The 19,920-nt window shown below is 33.9% G+C and overlaps 2 protein-coding genes and 1 long non-coding RNA gene across 3 annotated transcripts; 1 reads left to right on the top strand and 2 right to left on the bottom strand.

Annotated features, from left to right (window-relative positions):
- The first annotated feature begins 5,760 nt into the window (after positions 1 to 5,760).
- LOC108488471 (inorganic pyrophosphatase 2-like) lies at positions 5,761 to 7,341 on the top strand. The gene is made up of 4 exons (XM_017792748.2): positions 5,761 to 6,027; positions 6,102 to 6,223; positions 6,324 to 6,528; positions 6,789 to 7,341. The coding sequence occupies exons 1-4, from the start codon at positions 5,884 to 5,886 to the stop codon at positions 7,164 to 7,166; spliced, it is 849 nt and encodes a 282-aa protein (XP_017648237.1). The 5' UTR covers positions 5,761 to 5,883; the 3' UTR covers positions 7,167 to 7,341.
- A 527-nt stretch (positions 7,342 to 7,868) lies between these two features.
- LOC108487744 (ABC transporter C family member 8-like) lies at positions 7,869 to 13,535 on the bottom strand. The gene is given in 12 exon segments (XM_053020229.1): positions 7,869 to 8,053; positions 8,127 to 8,366; positions 8,460 to 8,523; positions 8,626 to 8,931; positions 9,043 to 9,254; positions 9,348 to 9,642; positions 9,734 to 9,898; positions 10,012 to 10,148; positions 10,151 to 10,630; positions 10,691 to 11,123; positions 11,217 to 13,159; positions 13,511 to 13,535. Coding segments are annotated over 12 exon segments (4,449 nt in total). The 3' UTR covers positions 7,869 to 7,904.
- Positions 13,536 to 13,952: 417 nt separating this feature from the next.
- On the bottom strand, positions 13,953 to 14,711 carry LOC128282627 (uncharacterized). The gene is made up of 2 exons (XR_008272967.1): positions 14,511 to 14,711; positions 13,953 to 14,199 (listed from the first exon to the last, which is right to left on the bottom strand). It is a non-coding gene; the product is annotated as an uncharacterized LOC128282627 (long non-coding RNA).
- Between the last annotated feature and the right edge of the window lie 5,209 nt (positions 14,712 to 19,920).

The following is a 19,920-nucleotide window of genomic DNA, read 5'->3' as shown; positions in this document are numbered from 1 at the left end:
TGGAAGGGTCTAAATGTAACGACCCAAAGTTTACGGGGATCGAAAAATTAAATTTTTGGGTCATTATTTTCGCAAAATGAATTCGTAAATATTTATTAGAAATATTTACGAAGCTAGTAGTGTGGTTAGTTAGACTTTGGTTAAGTGAATTAGCTTGAATTAAAGCTAATTTAGTGAAATGACTAGATTGAGTAAAAGGGTAAAAGTTGAATTGAAGAATAAATAAAAGTCAAAAGACTAAATTAGTAAATAAACTTTAAGTGACAAATGTGTGGTAAAAATTAATTACATGTGTATAAAGTGTAATATATACATGTGTAGTATAAGCATATGTTTACTTATATTATAAATAAATAATAATAATAATTACTAAAATATAGTAATAATATAATATAAGAGTTAAAGTAAATAAAAGAAAATAAAGAAACAAAGTAGAAAAATGGAACAGAGAATGAAAACGGAATAAGAAAGAAAGATAGGGAAAGAAAAAGAAAAGGGAAAATTACGGTTTTGAATTTTGAAGCTTAATTGGTAAGTTAATTTAGTCCCTGTTCTTGTGATTTTCATGTTTTTGGAATCTTAGAACAAAGCTCTACTTGAATTATGTTGAAATTTAGAAAGTTAGTGAATTTTTAAATGTTGATTAAGTTGTAGTGAATTTTTAAATGTTGATTAAGTTGAACAATTGAATGAATTATGAGATAAAGCGATAGAAATTCAAGTTAGAAGTGGGAGAAGGATTGAATTGTAAAAAGAGATATAAGTTTTGTTATATTAGGGACTAAATTGAAAAGATTGTGGAATTGATGTTTTATGGAGGAAGCTAAATGTTAAGACTTGTAAAAGATGGATTAGAATAAAAATATGAGATTGGTTTTGAAGAAAAGAAATAGCTATGGTTTAAGGACTAAATTGGAATTTAGGTAAAATTTGTGTGGAAATTGAAATGTATAATGTTAAATACTATATTGATAATTTTTTAAATTGTTTAATTTTTTGTAGTTAACGTAGTACAGGAAACATCGACAAAGAAAGGAAAAGAGAAAGTGGACGAAGAGTAACTTCAGAATTACGGTTTGTATTTCTATAAACTGAGCTTAATAATTATTTACTGTATTTATTATTAAGATGCATAGAAAATGAAAATGAGGTAAGTACTGTTATCCTACTGTACTGATTTGAAATGTGAATGTTAAATTGATAAAATAATTGAAAAACCCTATTAACAGTGTCGAGCTAGTCAGATATAATTGGCATGCCATAGGATTGGAAGCGTTTAGGGATATTTCGACCTTGAGTCGATAAGACACTATAAGTGTCGTACTGTTACTGTTACTGTTTTTGTTATTTTTCAGCTTCGGCCGATGAAGTATTATGTGCTTTACTGGCGTGTGGGTTGGATCTGTATATCCGTCCAGGTCCGAGTTATGTTAATAGGGGTAAACTACTGTACTGAACAATGAAAGATACGGACTGAAACTGTATTTTTTTTACTCAATATGATTCTATTGATAAATGTTATTATGATATAAAGATAATTGAATGAAAATTTATAAAGTTCTTATTGTTATAATTTATAGTTATGTTTTAAATGCATGTTAAGTATTGGTTTATAGAAATACCACTTAGTGTATACTCAGTGTACGGTTTGTTTCCGTGCGCAGGTTAGGTACAATAATAACTAGCGTTTCAGCATCCAAGCCAATTCCCAAACTCAAATACTTGGTAATGTATCTTATCTTGAGGAATGGCATGTACCTAGGTTGTCTTTGATGTTATTTTGTTTATAAGTGATGTTAGTGAAGAATTTTAATGGATAGTTAATAAATGTAAAGTGTATGTTATAATATAGTCCATTTTGAATTGATTTGAATGATACTTAAGTACAAATTTTGAAGTTTCTTTGTTTAATGATTATCAAATACATATGTTAGATTGTTGTACTGGTGATTTTAACGTGTATTAGATGTGTTTTATCATGTTTTGGACTGGTTGAAAGATTGAATTTTAAATTGCCTATTATCTAAGGTTTACAGGGTTGGTAAACTTGAACTATAAGGTTCATTTTGTGTCCACACAGCCTGTCACACGGGCGTGTGGTCAAACCGTGTGAGACACACGGCTTGCATACGGGCATGTTGTTAAGCTGTGTATCCCCTGCACCTAAATTTTGTAAAATAGAATACCCAGATTTTATCACACGAGTAGAGACACGGACGTGTGTCTCTGTCGTGTGAAGCACACGACAATAGCACATGGGCATGTGCTTGACCGTGTAAAATCTGCACTAGATTCGAATTGAAAATAAATCCACACGGGCTGAGCACACGGGCGTGTGACTTGGCCATGTGAAACTAGTTTGTTCCTGAGTAATAAGTCAGAGGAGTACACGGGTAAAGGACATGGACGTGTCATGAAAACACGGCCGTGTCTCCTAAGCCACACGGGCATGTGGTACTCTTCATTAAAGGAAATTTTAAGAATTGTATGAAAAATTTTATAAGCTTCCAATTGAATCCCAATTTGGTTCTAACATACATTATAAATCTCGAGAGCCTATTAAGGGACAATAAGGTATATTTTATGAACTATATTATATTTCTTTCTCTATTAATCGTAATTGAATTGTAGTGACTGGTAATACCCTATAATTCTATTCTGATGGCGGAAAGAGTTAGGAGGTGTTACATTAGTCGTGTGAGATTCAAACTAGCCTAGGGTTTCAAAGGTACATGGCCGTGTGAGGGGCCGTGTGGTCCACATGTATGGTCCACATGCTCGTGTGGCCCTATTTATAGACACAGTTTGCCCAAATTAGCTTTTAAAAGAACACACACCTTTTACCAGAAGCCCGAACATCGTCCTTCACGTTCCAGTTTGATTCGATGCACCAAAAATGGGTTCTTCAAATGACATTTATACACGGGTTAACATTTATTTTCAAGATTTATTAAGATTACTGGGAATTTTGGCAAGATTCATAAAAGATTCGTAAAAGATTCATTAATTTTTACGAAAGATTGACATCATATGTAAATACTACAAGAATTCGGGTTTTATTATCATAATTGAATTGTACTTATCGATTCTTGGCAAAGATTGGGATTCTATTGATGATAACTCTAAAATTGATGGACAAAATGATCTAATGGATGATATTTTAATCCAGAATAGCAAAATATTTAACAACAAAGTATGTAAATTTGGATGTAAAAGAAAGGAAAGAAAAGAAAAGAGAGAAGAAATAGAGAAAAGAAAGAAAATCCTATTTGGATTTGAAGAGAAAACAAAATCCTAGTTTAATTGGAGAAAGTTTGATTAAATATCTAGGGTTTGGGAACCTTAGGGCAGGAAGAGCAAATTTTCCAAAGTTTTGGGTTAAAATTTAAAAGAAAATTTTAAGAGAAAAATAAAAGGGACTATTTTGAGGATATGGTTGCTCAAACTTGCGTATGAAAAGAGAATGATGAAGTCTAAGGTTGAAATCTAGGAACCGTGACAAAATATGCAACTATTGCAAAAAGTTGGGTTACATAAAGGCAAAATGTTATAGTTTGAAAAATAAAAACAAGAGGGTTACTGAGAACGACGAGGATGAAGAGCAGAATGATGAGGTAGCCAATACTACTATGGCTGTAAAAAAAGGTGATAATTTCTTATTAGTGTTAACGAGCGAAAGATTCAAACTTATGTCCAAATGGATCTTAAATTCGGGATATTCTTCTTACATGTGTCCCAACGGGGACTGGTTCTCCATATATAGTTCAGTTGAATGTGAAGTTGTGTATATGAGGAATGACTCATCCTGCAAGGTAATTGGTATTGGTACCGTTCATATTAGGATGCACGATAAGATAATCAGAACACTATCAGATGTCAAACATGTTCCTAGTTTAAAGAGAAATATCATCTTCTTGGAAATCTGGACTCGAAGGGTTATAGAATCAACATCGAGTCAAACGATATTAAAGTATCTCGTGGTGCTCTCGTTTTGATGAGAGGTCGAAAGAATGTTAGCCTTTATGTTCTATAAGGATCAACGATAAAGGATAAAATTATAAGTTCCTCATTGGTTAAAGAGTTAGATTCTACTTAGTTGAGGCATAAACAACTTGGTTATACAAGCGAAAAAGGTATGACTGTTTTGGACAAGAGAAGTTCTTTTTTATGTACAGGAGTTAGAAAAATAGAGCACTGCATTCATAGGAAGAAAAATCAAGTCAGTTTCGATTTCGCAATGCATAAGAAAAATGTTAGAAGTCTTTTGATTTCAAAGTTCAAGTAAAGCTTAAACTCGGTTAGAATCTTGCAAAGTTTGAGATAGGTCTGTGGCGGGCTTTGGCAAAGGAAATATGATAAATACGAGTCAAGGTGGAGATTTGTGGGATGTGCCTTGTATTTATCGGATAGGTTGTAAACACTTAAGATGAGAATCGAAGAGAAATCGAAAAGAAATAGAAAGCCACGCGATGTCGAGATGAGGAGTCCCAGACGTCGAGATGATGTAACTCCTTGTCAGCCAATCAAGGCTGCGACGTCATGACGAGCAGGTAGGCCACGTCATGATAAGGTGATATTTTCTTCTCAAATATAACCATGTTTTTTTTACTCTCAACAAGACTGCTTCTCCCAGTTGAACTCCATTTCCTACAGGGTTATTTTAGTCATATTGGACCCATGTCCTAAGCTTATTTAAAAGGCCTTTGGAACCCTGTTTAAAAACATTAGATTCAAAGAATCAGATTTACGTTAAATATCTCGTGTAAGATTTGTTAAATAGTTTTAGGGGAGAGTTTTTTAGAGAGCTTTTGTGTTTAGGATATCTGGGTTTCTCAGGATTTGCTCTTTGTATTCGAGTTTTGGATACTCTTCATCATTGTACACTTAATTTGTTGTTTAGTGAAAAGCTGAATCCTCATTTACCTATGGTTTTTTTATTCCTCGATGAGGGTTTTCCATATAAATACTTGTGTTCATTTTTCTCTACTTTTACTATTTCGTTGTTCATATGTGTCGATCCCCAACAAAAATAATAAAGAAATTGAAAATTTAAAAGGAATTTAAAGAAAGATTTAAGTTGCTCAATTTCATTTTTCAAATTTCACTAGGCATAATTTTTCAAAATTACTCATTATTTTATTTTTAATACACATGATCTCACAATAAAATAAATTTTAAACTTCAAAAAAAGAACATTTTGACTTAATTTTAATATAGATTTAAAAATATTTTATTAAAATATTTATAAAACTTTGCAAATCTAACAATATCCATATAGAATATTTTCACTATATTATTTATTTTAATATCATTATTTTTCTTTTTATAATTATTTTAAATTTATAAAATTCCAATAATCCACATTTTCTTAACACATTTATTTATTCAAATCAAACAATTATAATTACTAATATTATTTTGAGAATTCTAAAATACTATCATTTTAAAACTCTTCAAAATTGAAAATAAAATTATAAAATATATATTAAAGTTAAGTAAAACTTATGGTATTGATATCAATATTTAAAAATCTTTTATATTTTTATTTAACAGAGACGTAAAAACTAAATACTAATTTAATTTATAATCCACTCCTTATATAATTTTAATTTATAATCTACTCCTTATATATTTAGTTTTTGAGAAAACTCCTTGTTTAATTAGGAAAAGAAATTTCTAGTAAAATTATACCTGTTCCAAGTGTAACGTGTTCTCAGAAGTCCATCATTCCCTATAAATACCCTCTTCGTTCTAAGCCCCATCACCCTGAAAAAGAATAGCGTAAGCCTCAGTCCAATTACCTTCCTTCTCTTTCCCACTATATATTTTCTACCGTGTTTCGTCGTCTCTCTGAAAGCTTTTTCTTTCAATTCACCTTCTAAAATGGCTGCTTCAGAAGTCGTTGTGGTTATGGATTTCGATAAAACGATTATCGATTGTGATAGTGATAACTGGGTGGTGGATGAGTTGGGTGCTACCGAGTTGTTCAACCAGCTCTTACCTACTATGCCCTGGAATTCTCTTATGGTAATCTCTTTTTTTTTTTTTTCTCTTTTCTGAATTTGGGTTTAGTATTTCTTTTTACAAAATATATATTTCAGGATCGAATGATGAAAGAACTTCATTCACAAGGAACCAAAATCGAAGACATTGTAGCTGTTTTGAAAAGAACTCCAATTCATTCCCGAATCATCCAAGCCATTAAATCTGCTCATGCTTTAGGGTATATAATATTTCTCACTTGGTTTTATTTAATTCTTTTTATTGGTTTTTCGTCAGAAAAATACTTCAAAGTTTTGGTGTGCAATGGCATTATTTTGCAGATGTGATTTGAAGATTGTTAGCGACGCGAATGTGTTTTTCATCGACACAATCTTAAAGCATCATGGTTTGAAAGAATGCTTTTCAGAAATTAATACAAACCCAAGCTTTGTTGATGAAGAAGGCAGGTTAAGGATTTTCCCTTACCATGATTTCACTGAACATCCCCATGGATGTCCTCATCCCTGCCCTCCAAACATGTGCAAGGTACCCATACCCTCTAATCGTTTTCTTTAATAAATTTAAAAGCTCCCAACATGTTTTTGGACATAAGCAAATGCATTATTTAAATAGATTATTACCCACCCACATTTTTATAGTACTTTAATAAGAATTATGACAAATCACATAACTTGTGGGAAAGTGTACGTGTAATCAGATACAAAGCATGATTAGCTGTTAGGTACGTGGAGCTTTGTCATCTTTCATGTTATCTAATTGACTATGTTATGATTCCTTTTGAATAGGGTATCGTGATTGAAAGGATCCAAGCATCTTTATCCGCCATGGAGGAGAAGAAAACAATCATCTACATGGGGGATGGACTGGGTGATTTCTGCCCCAGTTTGAAGCTTGGAGATGGAGACTATATGTTGCCAAGGAAAGATTTCCCAGTTTGGGACTTGGTTTGCAAAAACAGGAGCCTAATAAAAGCTGAAGTTTGCGAATGGAGCAATGGGGAGGAGTTTGAGCATGTTTTACTCCACTTCATCACCAAGGTTACCATTGACAAAAGCAACACTAATGGCAACAATGCTATTCAGCTATATTCAGATTGCAAAGTACAGACAATGCCAGGCTCTTCCCATCAAGCCTTTTCCCAAACCCTTTATGTTCCTCATTAGAATGCAAAACTTGCAGAGGTTAAAAATAAAACATAGCTGATGCCCTTGGTCTTGCTATTCTTTTATTGAAATAACATTAATTTGTATAATTGTAATAGTTTCAAAACGTACGAGAATCATATTTAACTTGAATTAATTTCTAAAGTATAATAATAGTATATTATCTTTCTTTACACTATGAAACTCTCAACATGATGTGGAAATATGGTTTGTAACTTAAAACCGAAATGGGTGGAAAATGGTCATTAATTCATCATAATGTTTTCATACCAAAGAAGGAAAGTATGAGGAAACTCTAGTCCAACATCTCACATGGTATTATCGAAGGGAAATTATTATTATTTTCTCAATATATTAGAATAAGATATAAATTATACGTTTTTGAAGTTAAATTATTTATCTTGCAAGATGATGTAAAATAATATGCATTTAGAAAATAAAATTTGGATCTTAAAAAGCAGCAATATTATATGTTTAGATCTTTTTGTCGCTTTCAACATTTGTGAACTTCATTATTAATAGCTGGTGTGTTGGTTGCATGATCTGCAAGCTTTTCTGTAAGTTCAATTTCACTACAGTATCCGTGAGAAATTGTCTGTTTTGATTCAATTTTATTCTATAAAAAAGCATTTCATGCGAGTATCACAGGTTAAATGAAATATTTGCCTCTAAGAAACTAATAAATAATTATAATAATGCACCATTTATTGAATTGATGTTCCAAAAGCATGCTGTAGTTTATTGAAATCTCACTATAACATCATTGATAGCTACTAAAAGCTTGGAAGAACCCTTTCTGCAACTTGACCAGTGCTCAGCTACAAGCTTTGAAAAACCAGACTCTATTCCCATTAGTCTTGCAGGCTCATCATACTCTATCAACTTCCCTGCAAATCAAAGCAATAACATGATTTTCACCAATAAACTGTAATATTTGCCTGGAGAAAGCTAAAAGCATACCATAGGAAAGGACCATGACCATGTCACTGTCTATTACAGTTGGAACTCTATGAGCCACTTTTATCACTGTGCATTCTGAGAACTCTTGTCTGATAATTCGCTGCAAAATAGCATCCGTCGCAGAGTCAATCGGAGCTGTTGCTTCGTCTAATACCAGAATCCTCTTTCTCTTAAGCAGGACTCTTCCAAGGCAAAAGAGTTCTCGTTGTCCCACACTCCAATTCTCACCTTCATCACTGACTGCTCAAGGTTGATTCACAAAATCATCATGTATGAACTATGAACTCATGAAACGACTTGCAGATATCATTTAGTTGCTGAAAATCAACTCACCTGATGAATCTAGCTTATTTGGTAGGCTACTGATAGTTGCCTTAAGCTGACATTTTTCCAAAGCCTACAAATAAAAACATATGACGCATGCAATTAATATTTTCTCTGATAAATTCACCAGAACTAGTAATTAAAAAGGGGTCCAGCCTGGAGTCTGTTGCCTTACCTTCCATATTTCTCCATCTGTATAAAGGCCTAGAGGGTCTAAGTTGGTTCGAACACTTCCCCTAAATAGAGTTGGCTCTTGAGGGATAATGCTAAGTTTCATCCTTAGATCTTTCAGGACAATTGAGCATATATCAAGTCCATCTATGAAAATTTTCCCCTCTGCAGGCTCAACTAGACGAAACAAGGCACCTATTAGCGTAGATTTTCCACTTCCGGTCCTTCCTACAACTCCTACCCTAGTGCCTTCCTTGAATGTGCAGGTGATTCCTTTGAGAACCAATGGAGCATTTGGACGATATCTAATCTGCAATAGAACAATGCTTAATAGTGAGAGTCCCAGGAAGCCGGTTCAAGGGGATCCGATACATTTTGAGAATCAATGCATATAGTTTATAAATGATTATTTTTAACTCACTTTGAGCTCTTGCAACTCAATCCTCCCCGCAGAGGGCCATGATGGTGATGGCATTTTGTCGTCTATAGTTGCTGGAGGCTCTGATGGAATGCACATAAACTGTTTTATCCGTTCAACAGAAATCATGTAGTTTGATAAGTTGCAATGCCATCTTGACCAGAACACTTGGGTGCTCGTTATCGAAAAAGCATAAGAAAAAAGCCCGGCAAGTCCTGCAGATAACAAATAAAGGGAGAAAGTTTCACAGCTTAGAACAGTCATCTCTTTGAATGAAAAAAAGATTGTTCTGTAGAAACAGATGCTACCTGGTGGTACATAGCCTTTAGGAAGTAGAATGAGGATAAATACGGAAGCGAAAATCGTCATATTCTGAAGTGCCTCAATCCGTAGAATCAGCCATTCTGTGGCTGCATTACAAAGGAAGAAAAGTGTAGCATCTGTGTCAACAAGCTTTAGGTAGTTCTTAAAGAACCCGTCCACCATGTTAAAAGCTCTTATAGTGACCACCCCAATAGAAGTCTCAGCTGCATAGTTCATAACTGGAGCCTTTGTCGTTCCATTGATTCGTATTAGTTCCCGAGCAGAAGCTAGATAGTACCTCTTTTTGTTTAAGCAAAAAAAACAGAATATTTTGTGATCAGCAAAAGTTGAAAAATCAATAAAAGGAACAGATGAGAAGCAAAGGACACACCTGAATGTATGTTACTGCTATCATTACAAGAATGGCTACAATGAGAACTTCCCAAGTGACAAAGGCGATGACACCAATAGCCGCTACAAGTTCAATACTACCAGCTGCTACAAATCCAATGGACAGAGGCAGATCAAAATCCAGAATACTTAAATCTGATGAAGCCTGAAAGAGCAATGTGCAGAGGATAATAAGAAACCTGTTATGTAACATCAAGCTGATAGGTAAAACAAAGTGTTTCAAATGTGCTTAGTATAAGGAACATTGGATCGTCTTACTCGGGTCAAGATCCTCCCAACAGGTGTAGAGTCAAAGAAAAGCATGGGAGCTTTAAAAATGGAATTGATGAAACCATAGAAGAAGGCCTTAGAAGCTTTTATTCCCAAATGAGAAGAATAAATAGACCTAAGATGCAAAAAACAGCACTAAGTGTTGAAATTCCTGTATAAACTCCAATTAGCAAGCCACTACTTATTTTAGGAATTTGGATGGCAATTGCTAGCCAATAAGTAGCTGCAGCCTGGAAAATCACGAAACCGAACTGAGATAGTATGGCTAAAGATAGAAAAAGATATCCTTTGGACACTACAATATAATCAAGGAAAGGTCTCCATCCGAAATCACCAGTCCCTTTTTCTTCTTCTTCCGTGAGCTGCACTCCTGGTAGTCCCAAAGCAGAAATCTCCCCCTCACTTTTCTGTTGAGTAGAGTAACACTTATTGTACTCCTCAGCCTGAAGGGTGTCTGTGCCTTGTTGTTGTTCTTTGTTTTCATTACTCAAAGGATCCACTATTGCCATTGCATCTCTGTGAGCATTGACAAGCTCCTCAAATGCCGTCCCCGACATCAATAGTTCCGTATAGCTTCCTATTTGAGTAATACTGCCACCATCCATGACTTGTGTAATAACCAAATCATTCTCCGGAAATAAAAGGGAAAAAATGGTTTTAACTTAACAGACTTTTACCAGAATTGTATCAATTTCGGAGAGAAACTCCACTTGATGAGTTACAAGGATGACAGTTTTGTTTCTTAGTGCAGCCATTACACAGTCCTGCAATTATAGAACATTGAATAGAACCGCAGCTGTTTGGGCATCTACGGCACTGAAAGGATCATCAAGAAGATAGATATCGGCATCATTGTAGACAGCTCGAGCGAGTTGAATCCTTTGCTTCTGTCCTCCACTCATGTTGATCCCTCTCTGACCTATTTCCGTGAGATCACCATGAGCAAAGTTATCAATGTCCTTATCTAGTGCACATGACTTAATAGCCCTTTTGTATCTTTCCTCATCCATTGGCTTTCCATAGAGTATGTTGTCTCGAATAGTCCCACTCTGGATCCAAGATGTTTGAGAAACATACGCTATGGATCGAGTTACATACACCTGTTTGCAAGAATTAAGAGAGAAACATCAGTGATATAGCAGCAAAACCAGTGTTTGATACTAGATAAAAATTACCAGCTTTGAATAACTCACAGTTCCTAAAATTTTCGGTATTTCTCCAAGCATCACATGCAAGATTGATGATTTCCCAGCTCCTACTGGTCCACAAACTGCAATTTTCTGTCCCTTTTTTATTTCCAGGTTGACATCTCTAAGAGTTGCAACTGTTAATTCAGTGTCCCAACTAAAGTTGCCTGCCTGTATTACAACACTTTTATCAGAACTCTGCATTGAAATTAATGGTTCTTCACTATTCAGTTCATCACCAAGCAGGAATGCATTGATCCTTTCAGTAGAGACTTTGACTTGCATCATAACCGAAAGAGCTCCCGGTATCATTGTGACCGGTTCCCCCATGCTTCTCAGTGTTCCAAGAACTGTGAAAATGGTGCTAGCATTCAACGGTGCACTCCCCAGATAGGCACACCCCAGGAAGATAACTGAAGAAATGATGGTGGGGCTTATCCAAAATAGAACAGTACCATAAGCTTTGCTTATCTGTTCTTTTGCCAGCCATTTGAATTCATTTTCACGTCGGGTTTCAATCATGTTCTTGAATTCCTCTTCCCAAGACTGCAACTTTATGATTTTCATATTGTTTAGGACCTCTGATGTGAGTCTTAGTCTCTCATCTTGAGCAACCATGAATTGAGATTGGCACTTTTGTAGTACATTTGCAAATGGCACATTGAGGACTCCACAAATGAGCAAAGGGACTAAACCAGGAAGAGCACCGAGTCCGACAACATAGAAAAGTATTCCAATGGACATAAAAAGTTGCAGTACAAGACTCCATGCTGAATGAAGCCACCAAGGAAACTCCCCTAGTCTGTAGGCATCTACTGCAATATTATTCACAATCTCTCCAGTTGAATGCCTTCTCCTTCCAATGCATGAAAGATTCAACTGTTTTCAATAAACCGCGGCCATCAAAGCTGATCTCATCCTCATTCCGGACCTCCTAGAACTAAAGAACCAACGCCTCTGAGACAACGATTCGACTACTTTGCAAATGACTAGACATCCCAATATGGTGAGACCTTCATACCTATTCTCCTCACTATGGTTTGAATAGTCTACAAAAGCATAGAGTAATAGAGGCAAAGATACTACACAAACTATCCTTAGGAAAGCACAGATACCTATCAATACGTTTTCTTTGAAATACACTTTTGCTAAGGCCCGAAGAACCAAGTTTTTTGAGTTGCTCAAGCTGTTCCCTCTCACAAGGGATTCCCATGCTTGAGCAAATCTTTCATGGGCCAAGCTGGCTTCATCTTCATCAACTAAAGAAGAGATACCTTCAAGAGTTAATAGCTTTGAATGGCCTAAAGAAAACAAGGGATTAATCCAAGAAAAATTTAGTTTGCTCAAGAAGCTAGCTCTCCCTATGCCTACTTGAGCTTTCTTTGCCTTAAATAGAGGTTCATATAGAACCTGATGGTCTTCACTACATTTAGTATCTGAAGAACTAATCAAGTTTCTAAATCCAAAAACGAGGAGCATGATGTTTACTGGCCATTGAATTAAGTCAAAAAATGGAAGATTATGAGTTTGAAACAGAAGTCTAATGTTAATAGCTGAAACCAGTAAAGAGAAAGACTTCCACCAGACAGAGATGACAATTTTGATCGATTTCGATGTTCGAACACGTAAGGAAACTGACACAGACATCCAAATTACTCCTCTAACAAGGTAAACCAACCACTCCAAATCATTCAATCCCTCATCTCTGATTATAATATCCCATAAAGCAGTGCCGAAATAGACTAAGCTGATAAAAGCAGAACATATTGAAACATGTATAGGCATCAAGTCCTTCCTATTGCTCTCCCCCATGTGAGATTTATTGACTGAAAGCAGCAAAAGAAAGTAAAAAAGACAAAGGAATAACACGTTTGTGACATCTAAGATGATTCTTTGAATGCAAGAAGAACCAAGATCAAGTTCTCCTCCACAAATCCAGGAGACTTTGTCTGCATATACATCAGATGGCAGAATATCAGAAGCAGCAAGACATATAATATATATAAGAATGACAAATATGCACACTCAACGCGACAATATTGATCCATTAAGGTTTGGATATGAAGCTTCTAATATATCATCTTGTATTGAGAATATTCCCAGCAAGACATATATGCATAAACAAGAACAACATGCACCAGTGTTTTATCACCATTGATGGTTCAGTGTTCATGGTGCAAACCGTGCAATATCCAAACATCTGGTAGTGTCAATGAAGCAGAAAAAGAAACGCAAATTCAATAGACTTACAAAGACAATTAACTAGCATGCATGCAGTTTGAAATAAAATGAGACATTACCAAGTGAGTACCCCAAGGAGGTCATTATTGAAAAGATTTCTTCGATCATTGTTTGAACTCTTTCTAGCTACACCAAACCAGTATTTCGTTGAATGAGCAGTGAAACCCAAAGTGACTTGCAGAACCCTTTCAGCTCACCTATTTATCACCCTTTTCTTGTTGTTAGATCTTGTAATCTTGGATATGATATGAAAATATAACACCAACATGACACTCAGCACAACACATTTAACTTCGTTTAATATTTTGGCATGTTTAATAATTTTTATTGTGTTTATCTTTATACAAATGATATATGCATATTCATACGGTTTCTTTGCCACGCATAATACTTTAGATCTCTGTAATTACTTATAGTAATTAATTGTCATTTTGCAAATCATGACAGCAATTTGCTTTTTGAAAATAGAAGTTGTAATGGCGAATTTTTGGCCAACGCAAATAAACAAAAAAATAAAATTTAAATAACTAAATAAAAGTCCATTTTACAAACCAAATCAGCCCAATAATACAATACCCAAACCCAATTTACAAACCCTAACAGCCCAAGTCCACTATCTTAACAAAATTTCAGCAGCAAACCCTAGCCACCAAAGTTTTCAGCCGCCACTCCCCCTCAGCCTTGGCTATCACGCGCTCCACCACCACCGCTCGGGGCACCAACCACCGGCCTTCCATGCGTCTGACACCTACAAGAAGAAACTAACACGTAAAATACAAGAAACAAGAAGAAAAAACAAAAAATAGTAGCAGACAACAAGCAAAAAAACAAAAACGAATCTATGTAATTCGGTTATAAAAGCCGAAACATCCCTTTGTAATTTTTTTGGTTACGAACATCAGAAATCAAAAACAAAAAAGAAAATTTAGAAGGTTAACTTCGATTTTTTTTCCTCTGTTATCTCGATCTTTATATTTATTTTTTTACTTTATTTTATTTTTTTATTTATTAACTTACTTTAAAACAAAAAAAAGAATCAAGGAAGAAGAAGAGACTAACCCGATTTCACGTGGCCCCAACCACCGTCTACGGTGGAAATCATGGGTGGCTTCAAGGAGGCATGACGACGGTGGCGATGATGAGTTTTATAAACCCTAGCAGAGAAGGCAAATGGAAAAGGGGGTGTTTTTTTTTTTTCAGAGAAGGAAGCAGAAATACAAAAAAAAAAACAAAAAAATTTAACTTAAATAACAAAGGTGAAACGGCGCTGTTTTGGTGATGGGGTGCAGAGGCTAAAACGACGTTGTTTTCAGCCTTTGACCCGCGACCCGACCCATGCCCGCGGAGGATTCGCGCATTTTTGACCTAATGGTCTATTTGCGCATTGGATCCCTCCGCTTTTGGCGTGTGTTCTATTTGGACCCCGTTTCCCTTTTTATTTATTTTAAACATTACCCCATGATCTTTGCACTCGTCTCATTTTGGTCCCGCATGAAACGGTACGCATAAGGGCTGGGAATATTTTCCCAATCAGTCCTTCAATGTTTAGGAGCGCCTCATTTCAGTCCTTGATGGCCTACTTTCTATAATTTACAATTTGCACCTTAATTTTAATTAAATTTCAGTTTAGCCCTAATCTATTTAATTTGTTTATTTATTTATTATTTCATCTTTTTCAGAACTGTTGTATTGTTAATTGTTTTAAGTTTGTTTATCTTGCATTATTTATATTAGACCGTTTTATTATTAGTTATTGTAATCCTTTTTACGTCTTATGTATTGTAAATTGTTATAGATTTTAAATCTTTTTACATATATTATTTGTTTTAACTCCTATACATATTACTTATTTTGAAATATTTTATATGTTATTTGTTTTAAACTATTATATATGTATTATCCATTTTAAGTTTCTTTTCATACTTTATTTGGTTACACTATTCTAATCGTTTAAAATTCATTTTCATTATTATTTATTTTAAATTTCCTATATATTATTTATTTTAATATATTATTTATTTTATTTTATATATGTTCTAATCTAAATTTTCATGTATAATATTTAATTTAAACTGTTTTATATGTTATTCACTTTAAATTTTTATATATTATTTATTTTAAATTTCACTTTTACATATTATTATTTTGAGCCTCTTAATATTTATTTTAAATTTCTTTATATATTATTTTAAACTTGTCTTTACGTATATTTATTTAAAATTATCTTATACAACTAATTTTAAACTCTCTTATTTGTTTCAAATTGTTTTATTATTATTTATTTTAGTTTTTTTTCATATAGTATTTATTATATATATTACCTATTTTAATATATATATATATATATATATATATATATATATATATCATCTATTTTAAATTGTTTTATATATTGTTGATTTTAAATTTCCTTTTCACATTATTTATTTTAATCTCATTTATTATCATTTTAAAATTGTTTTACATTTTATTCATTTTATTTGCTTTATACCTTTTAAATCATTACTAAATTCATTTGTCTTTAATTGTTAATGTTAACATTTAAATAATGTACTTTGTGTGATTATTGTCATTACATGTACGTTAATTTGCTTACTCATGTTCATATTATTGCCTTTCGCTTGTGAAATATTTTATGTGTGTATCATCATTCCATATTGCACCCTACTTTTATTTCATATTATCGCCACATGAATCAAGCCTCTTTACGTTCATCCAATAAATCGTTTCATCTTAGTCCAAACAAACAACGTATGTCGTTTAAATATCGTATTCGCTATTATTCAAAAACAACAATTTCAAAGTAAGGTAATATTTCGCGTTTTGGAACATCGAGGAATTGTGCCCTAACTTACGGGGTTTCAGTTTTCTCGTTGATTCTAAATAGTCAAATATCCTTTTGAGTTTTAAAATACATGGAATTCCAATTAAAATTAAAGACAAACTTGCGCTCGGGAATTCATGTTATCGTGTCCTAATTTACGGGATGTGATACTCTGATACTTCGAGACGAGGAAATCTTTAACAATCATTTTGAGCTAATTCAAGCGCTTTTAAAATCAACGTTAATAAAAAAGGATCGTATTTTAAAATCCATTCTCTATTTTCAGCTTTCGACATTAAGACACTAACTAATCAATTCGGTACCAATTTTTGGGCGTGTCAAGGGTGCTAATCCTTCCTCGCACGTAACTGACTCCCGAACTTGTTCTCTTGAATTTCGTAGACCAAAAATGCCGTTTTAGTAAACTAAAATGTTTTATTAAAACAAAGGTGATCCGATCACACCTAATAAAGATCGGTGGCGACTCCCGTTTTAATTTTCATTTTCAAACATAGTCGATTCCCGCTTCTCAAAAAAAATAGTTTCGACAGAAATAAGATACCAATATTGCAGTTAATGTAGGCCATGTAGTCCTTTGTCATGTAATGACAAAGTTAAAATAATTAAAGGTTATTATAATTTCTGGAAACTGTTTTGATAGAAAATTAGTTTCTTAATTTTTATGTATACAATTTCAATCAATCATAGAAGAATCTTCAGAGATGGCTTATTTTATAAGGATTTGTTTTAATTTTATTAACGTATATATATATATATATATATATATTTTGCTTTCTTTGCCAGCTTCTTGTCAGTTAATTGATTCATTTTTTTGTCTATATCCTTGTAATTTTTGGCAGCAAATTTGTGTTTTTGCTACAATTTAGTTAACTCATCCCTTTGTCTCATGATAAGTTCATTGGTGCAGAAATTGGACTAACTAATCCCTATCACGACTCTTAATTTCTTTCTTTTTTCCATTTACTTCGACTAGTTTAGCAAATGTTGTATTATAATTACTTATTCCAACTTGTGAAGTCCCTTGTGTATATTATAATTACTTATTTGAGTAGTTACGTGAGCAGTACCTCACGGAGTGCTGATTGCTTTTGGCAATCTTTTGAAACAAAAATATTGTGCTATAATTGTTGCCGATATTTTGAACATGTGATATCTTAGGAAGCACGGACATGACTCATTCTTCCTCGTATTGGTGTCATACGTGTATTTAACATGGACACTCATCGAACACGTCAAAATATGTACGGGATACGTCAGAATATGTAAAAAGAAAAAGGACGGGCACAGGTGTCTAAAAATAGACATGTGACAAACGTAGGAAAAGCTAACGGATGACAGCTGAAATTTAGGCTTTCAAACATAGCAGATGAAGAATTAGTGGCGGGAAGAAAATGATGTAAGTAAGAAATGTAAAGTTTAATGTTTCCAATTAATAATCGAATGCTAAGTTTTATTATGAGCCTATGTAAAGGTTGGAAAGATTTAAAAGTTAAAACATTAAATAGTCAATAAAAATAGTAAAATAAAAACTAAGAAAAAATTAGCTTATTTGAGAAGCTTTCGAGCTTTGTTCTTGCTTTGCTGCCTTTGACGTTTCCATTTTTCATATTCCAATAAATATTTTAATTTACATTAAGTATTTTAACATAAGGATATATATAAAAATATTAAAAATATTTTTTATTGCTGTGTCCATATCGTGTTGTACAAGTATTTCGTATTTGTACCCATGCTTCATAGGTGATATCTTATTTTTGAACATCGATCTATTTGAAGCAATATGTCTTGAAAATTGGATCAAATCATTAAACAATCGGATCTTTTATTAGATTGGATCGTATCTACTTTGAAGATTAATCTTTATTATCTCCTTAGTATATTGGACTTTTTTAGTATATTATATAAGCTACTTTAATAACTTCTACTTTTATAGGAGAATTGATTATATTTAATCTGGTATCTTAGTGAGTTGAAAGTAGTTTATATGCTTGAGACTTTTATAAGTTATGAATAGAGTGTTTTAGTAATTATTTGTTATTATAAGTTTATGTTTAAGAGTGTATTTTTGTTAAACTTTGGCCTACAATGCAACATCAGACTAGTATGGAAGCAGCATGGAAGCCAAACTTGTAGCACCCCAAACTCGGCCCAGAAGTTATGGCCGGATCCGACATGCCACATCAAAAACGTAAAAAAAAAAATTTCATTCTAAGTCCAGAAAATCGTACTTGATGTTCAAAAGATTAATTCATTAAGGGTTAAGGTGAATGGAAGCTATGCACCGGTAGGAAACCGGAAAGAGGTGGTGAGTCCATCGGATCGCTAAGTACCAAGCTCCTTCGGATCCAATCCTAGACATGCATAACGCCATTGCCACACCTTAATGTCATGGATATTTCTAGGAAACCGATTTGATTAAGTCATTTTTAGGAAAAGTGATTAATTTTGGAAAATACTTTTATTGCGGAAGCTTTGCTTGTTGTCGTGTTATTTTGAAATCAACTGTTGTTTTTGAAAACGCGCCCTAAAGCTATCCAATTTCAATAGTTAAAATAAGTATTACCTATCTTAGTAATACATATTAAAACCATCAAAAATAATTAAGTGGCCTTTTTTCATTTAAAAACCCAAAACTTCAAACGTAAATAAAAGAATGTCCAGTTCACCGAAGAAAATCAAACTTTCGAGCGGGTGGCCACTCAGAATTCCCTCACGACTCCAAGCCCACTATGGTTGGGGATTTCTGCGTGGATGAAAATAAAAGGGTGAGTTTGGGAAACTCGGTGTGTAAGGAAAACCCATTCAAAGCCCAAGTCACTCAAGCCTATTGGGCCTAAACCCATTCAGTATGCAGTGGTGCTGGGCTAGAGCCCTTTTCAGATTACAATAAACGGGCCTTAGCCCTTATTCAGATAAATGATGGCCCATAGGCCCATTTCAAAATACATGCAACATCAATAACATATGCAAGCCCATTTGGGAGACTACTCAACCCATCAACCACTACACTCCACCGTACCACCATACACTCTATGTGGGATAGCTCAACCCACCCAAATTTAACACTCCACATTCTTAAACATTGCTTTGCTTTCGATTATCGATAGAATTGAGGCAAAGCCTCCAAGACGTAGACAAGCCACTTTCAGTACTTCCTCCGTCAATATCCCAATCCCATGCATCGATAATAACAACATGGCATGCGGTAAATAACAACAGTCAAACATGCATTTAAGTCAATTTAACCCTAGGGGTATTTCAGTAATTTATCTCCTAGGGATAAAATTGTAAATTTTCCACTTTTAAAGGTATTTCAGTAATTTATCTATTTTAGGGTTTTTCATGCATATTCCTACTTTTCACGTACTACAAAATCACGTACCGAGGGTTCTTACCGAATTGGGCCTGTTGGCCCATCATTCCAATTTTGGCCCATTAAGCCCAAAAATATCGAAGGCACAGAAATCATGCACTTTGCAATCCAAATTTTGCAGTTTACCAAAAACATTAATCGATTTACCTCACGAGCATTCGCACACTCGCAAATCTACAAAATACCGGTTTTCGGCATTTCGGCTTTTCGACTTTTGCCGATCCAGACTAAGAAAGAGGGTGTTAGTTACA

Source organism: Gossypium arboreum, chromosome 10 (assembly GCF_025698485.1).
Source record: "Gossypium arboreum isolate Shixiya-1 chromosome 10, ASM2569848v2, whole genome shotgun sequence".
Classification (NCBI taxonomy): domain Eukaryota; kingdom Viridiplantae; phylum Streptophyta; class Magnoliopsida; order Malvales; family Malvaceae; genus Gossypium; species Gossypium arboreum.
The sequence above is the reverse complement of the archived record's forward strand: the minus strand, read 5'-3'. Positions and strand labels throughout refer to the sequence as shown.

Excerpts from the sequence above, each read along its gene's own strand:
- LOC108488471 (XM_017792748.2), top strand. The coding sequence starts at position 5,884 with ATGGCTGCTTCAGAAGTCGTTGTGGTTATGGATTTCGATAAAACGATT. Across the intron at positions 6,224-6,323 it reads AAATCTGCTCATGCTTTAGG|ATGTGATTTGAAGATTGTTA; the intron begins GTATATAATATT and ends ATTATTTTGCAG. Across the intron at positions 6,529-6,788 it reads GCCCTCCAAACATGTGCAAG|GGTATCGTGATTGAAAGGAT; the intron begins GTACCCATACCC and ends CCTTTTGAATAG.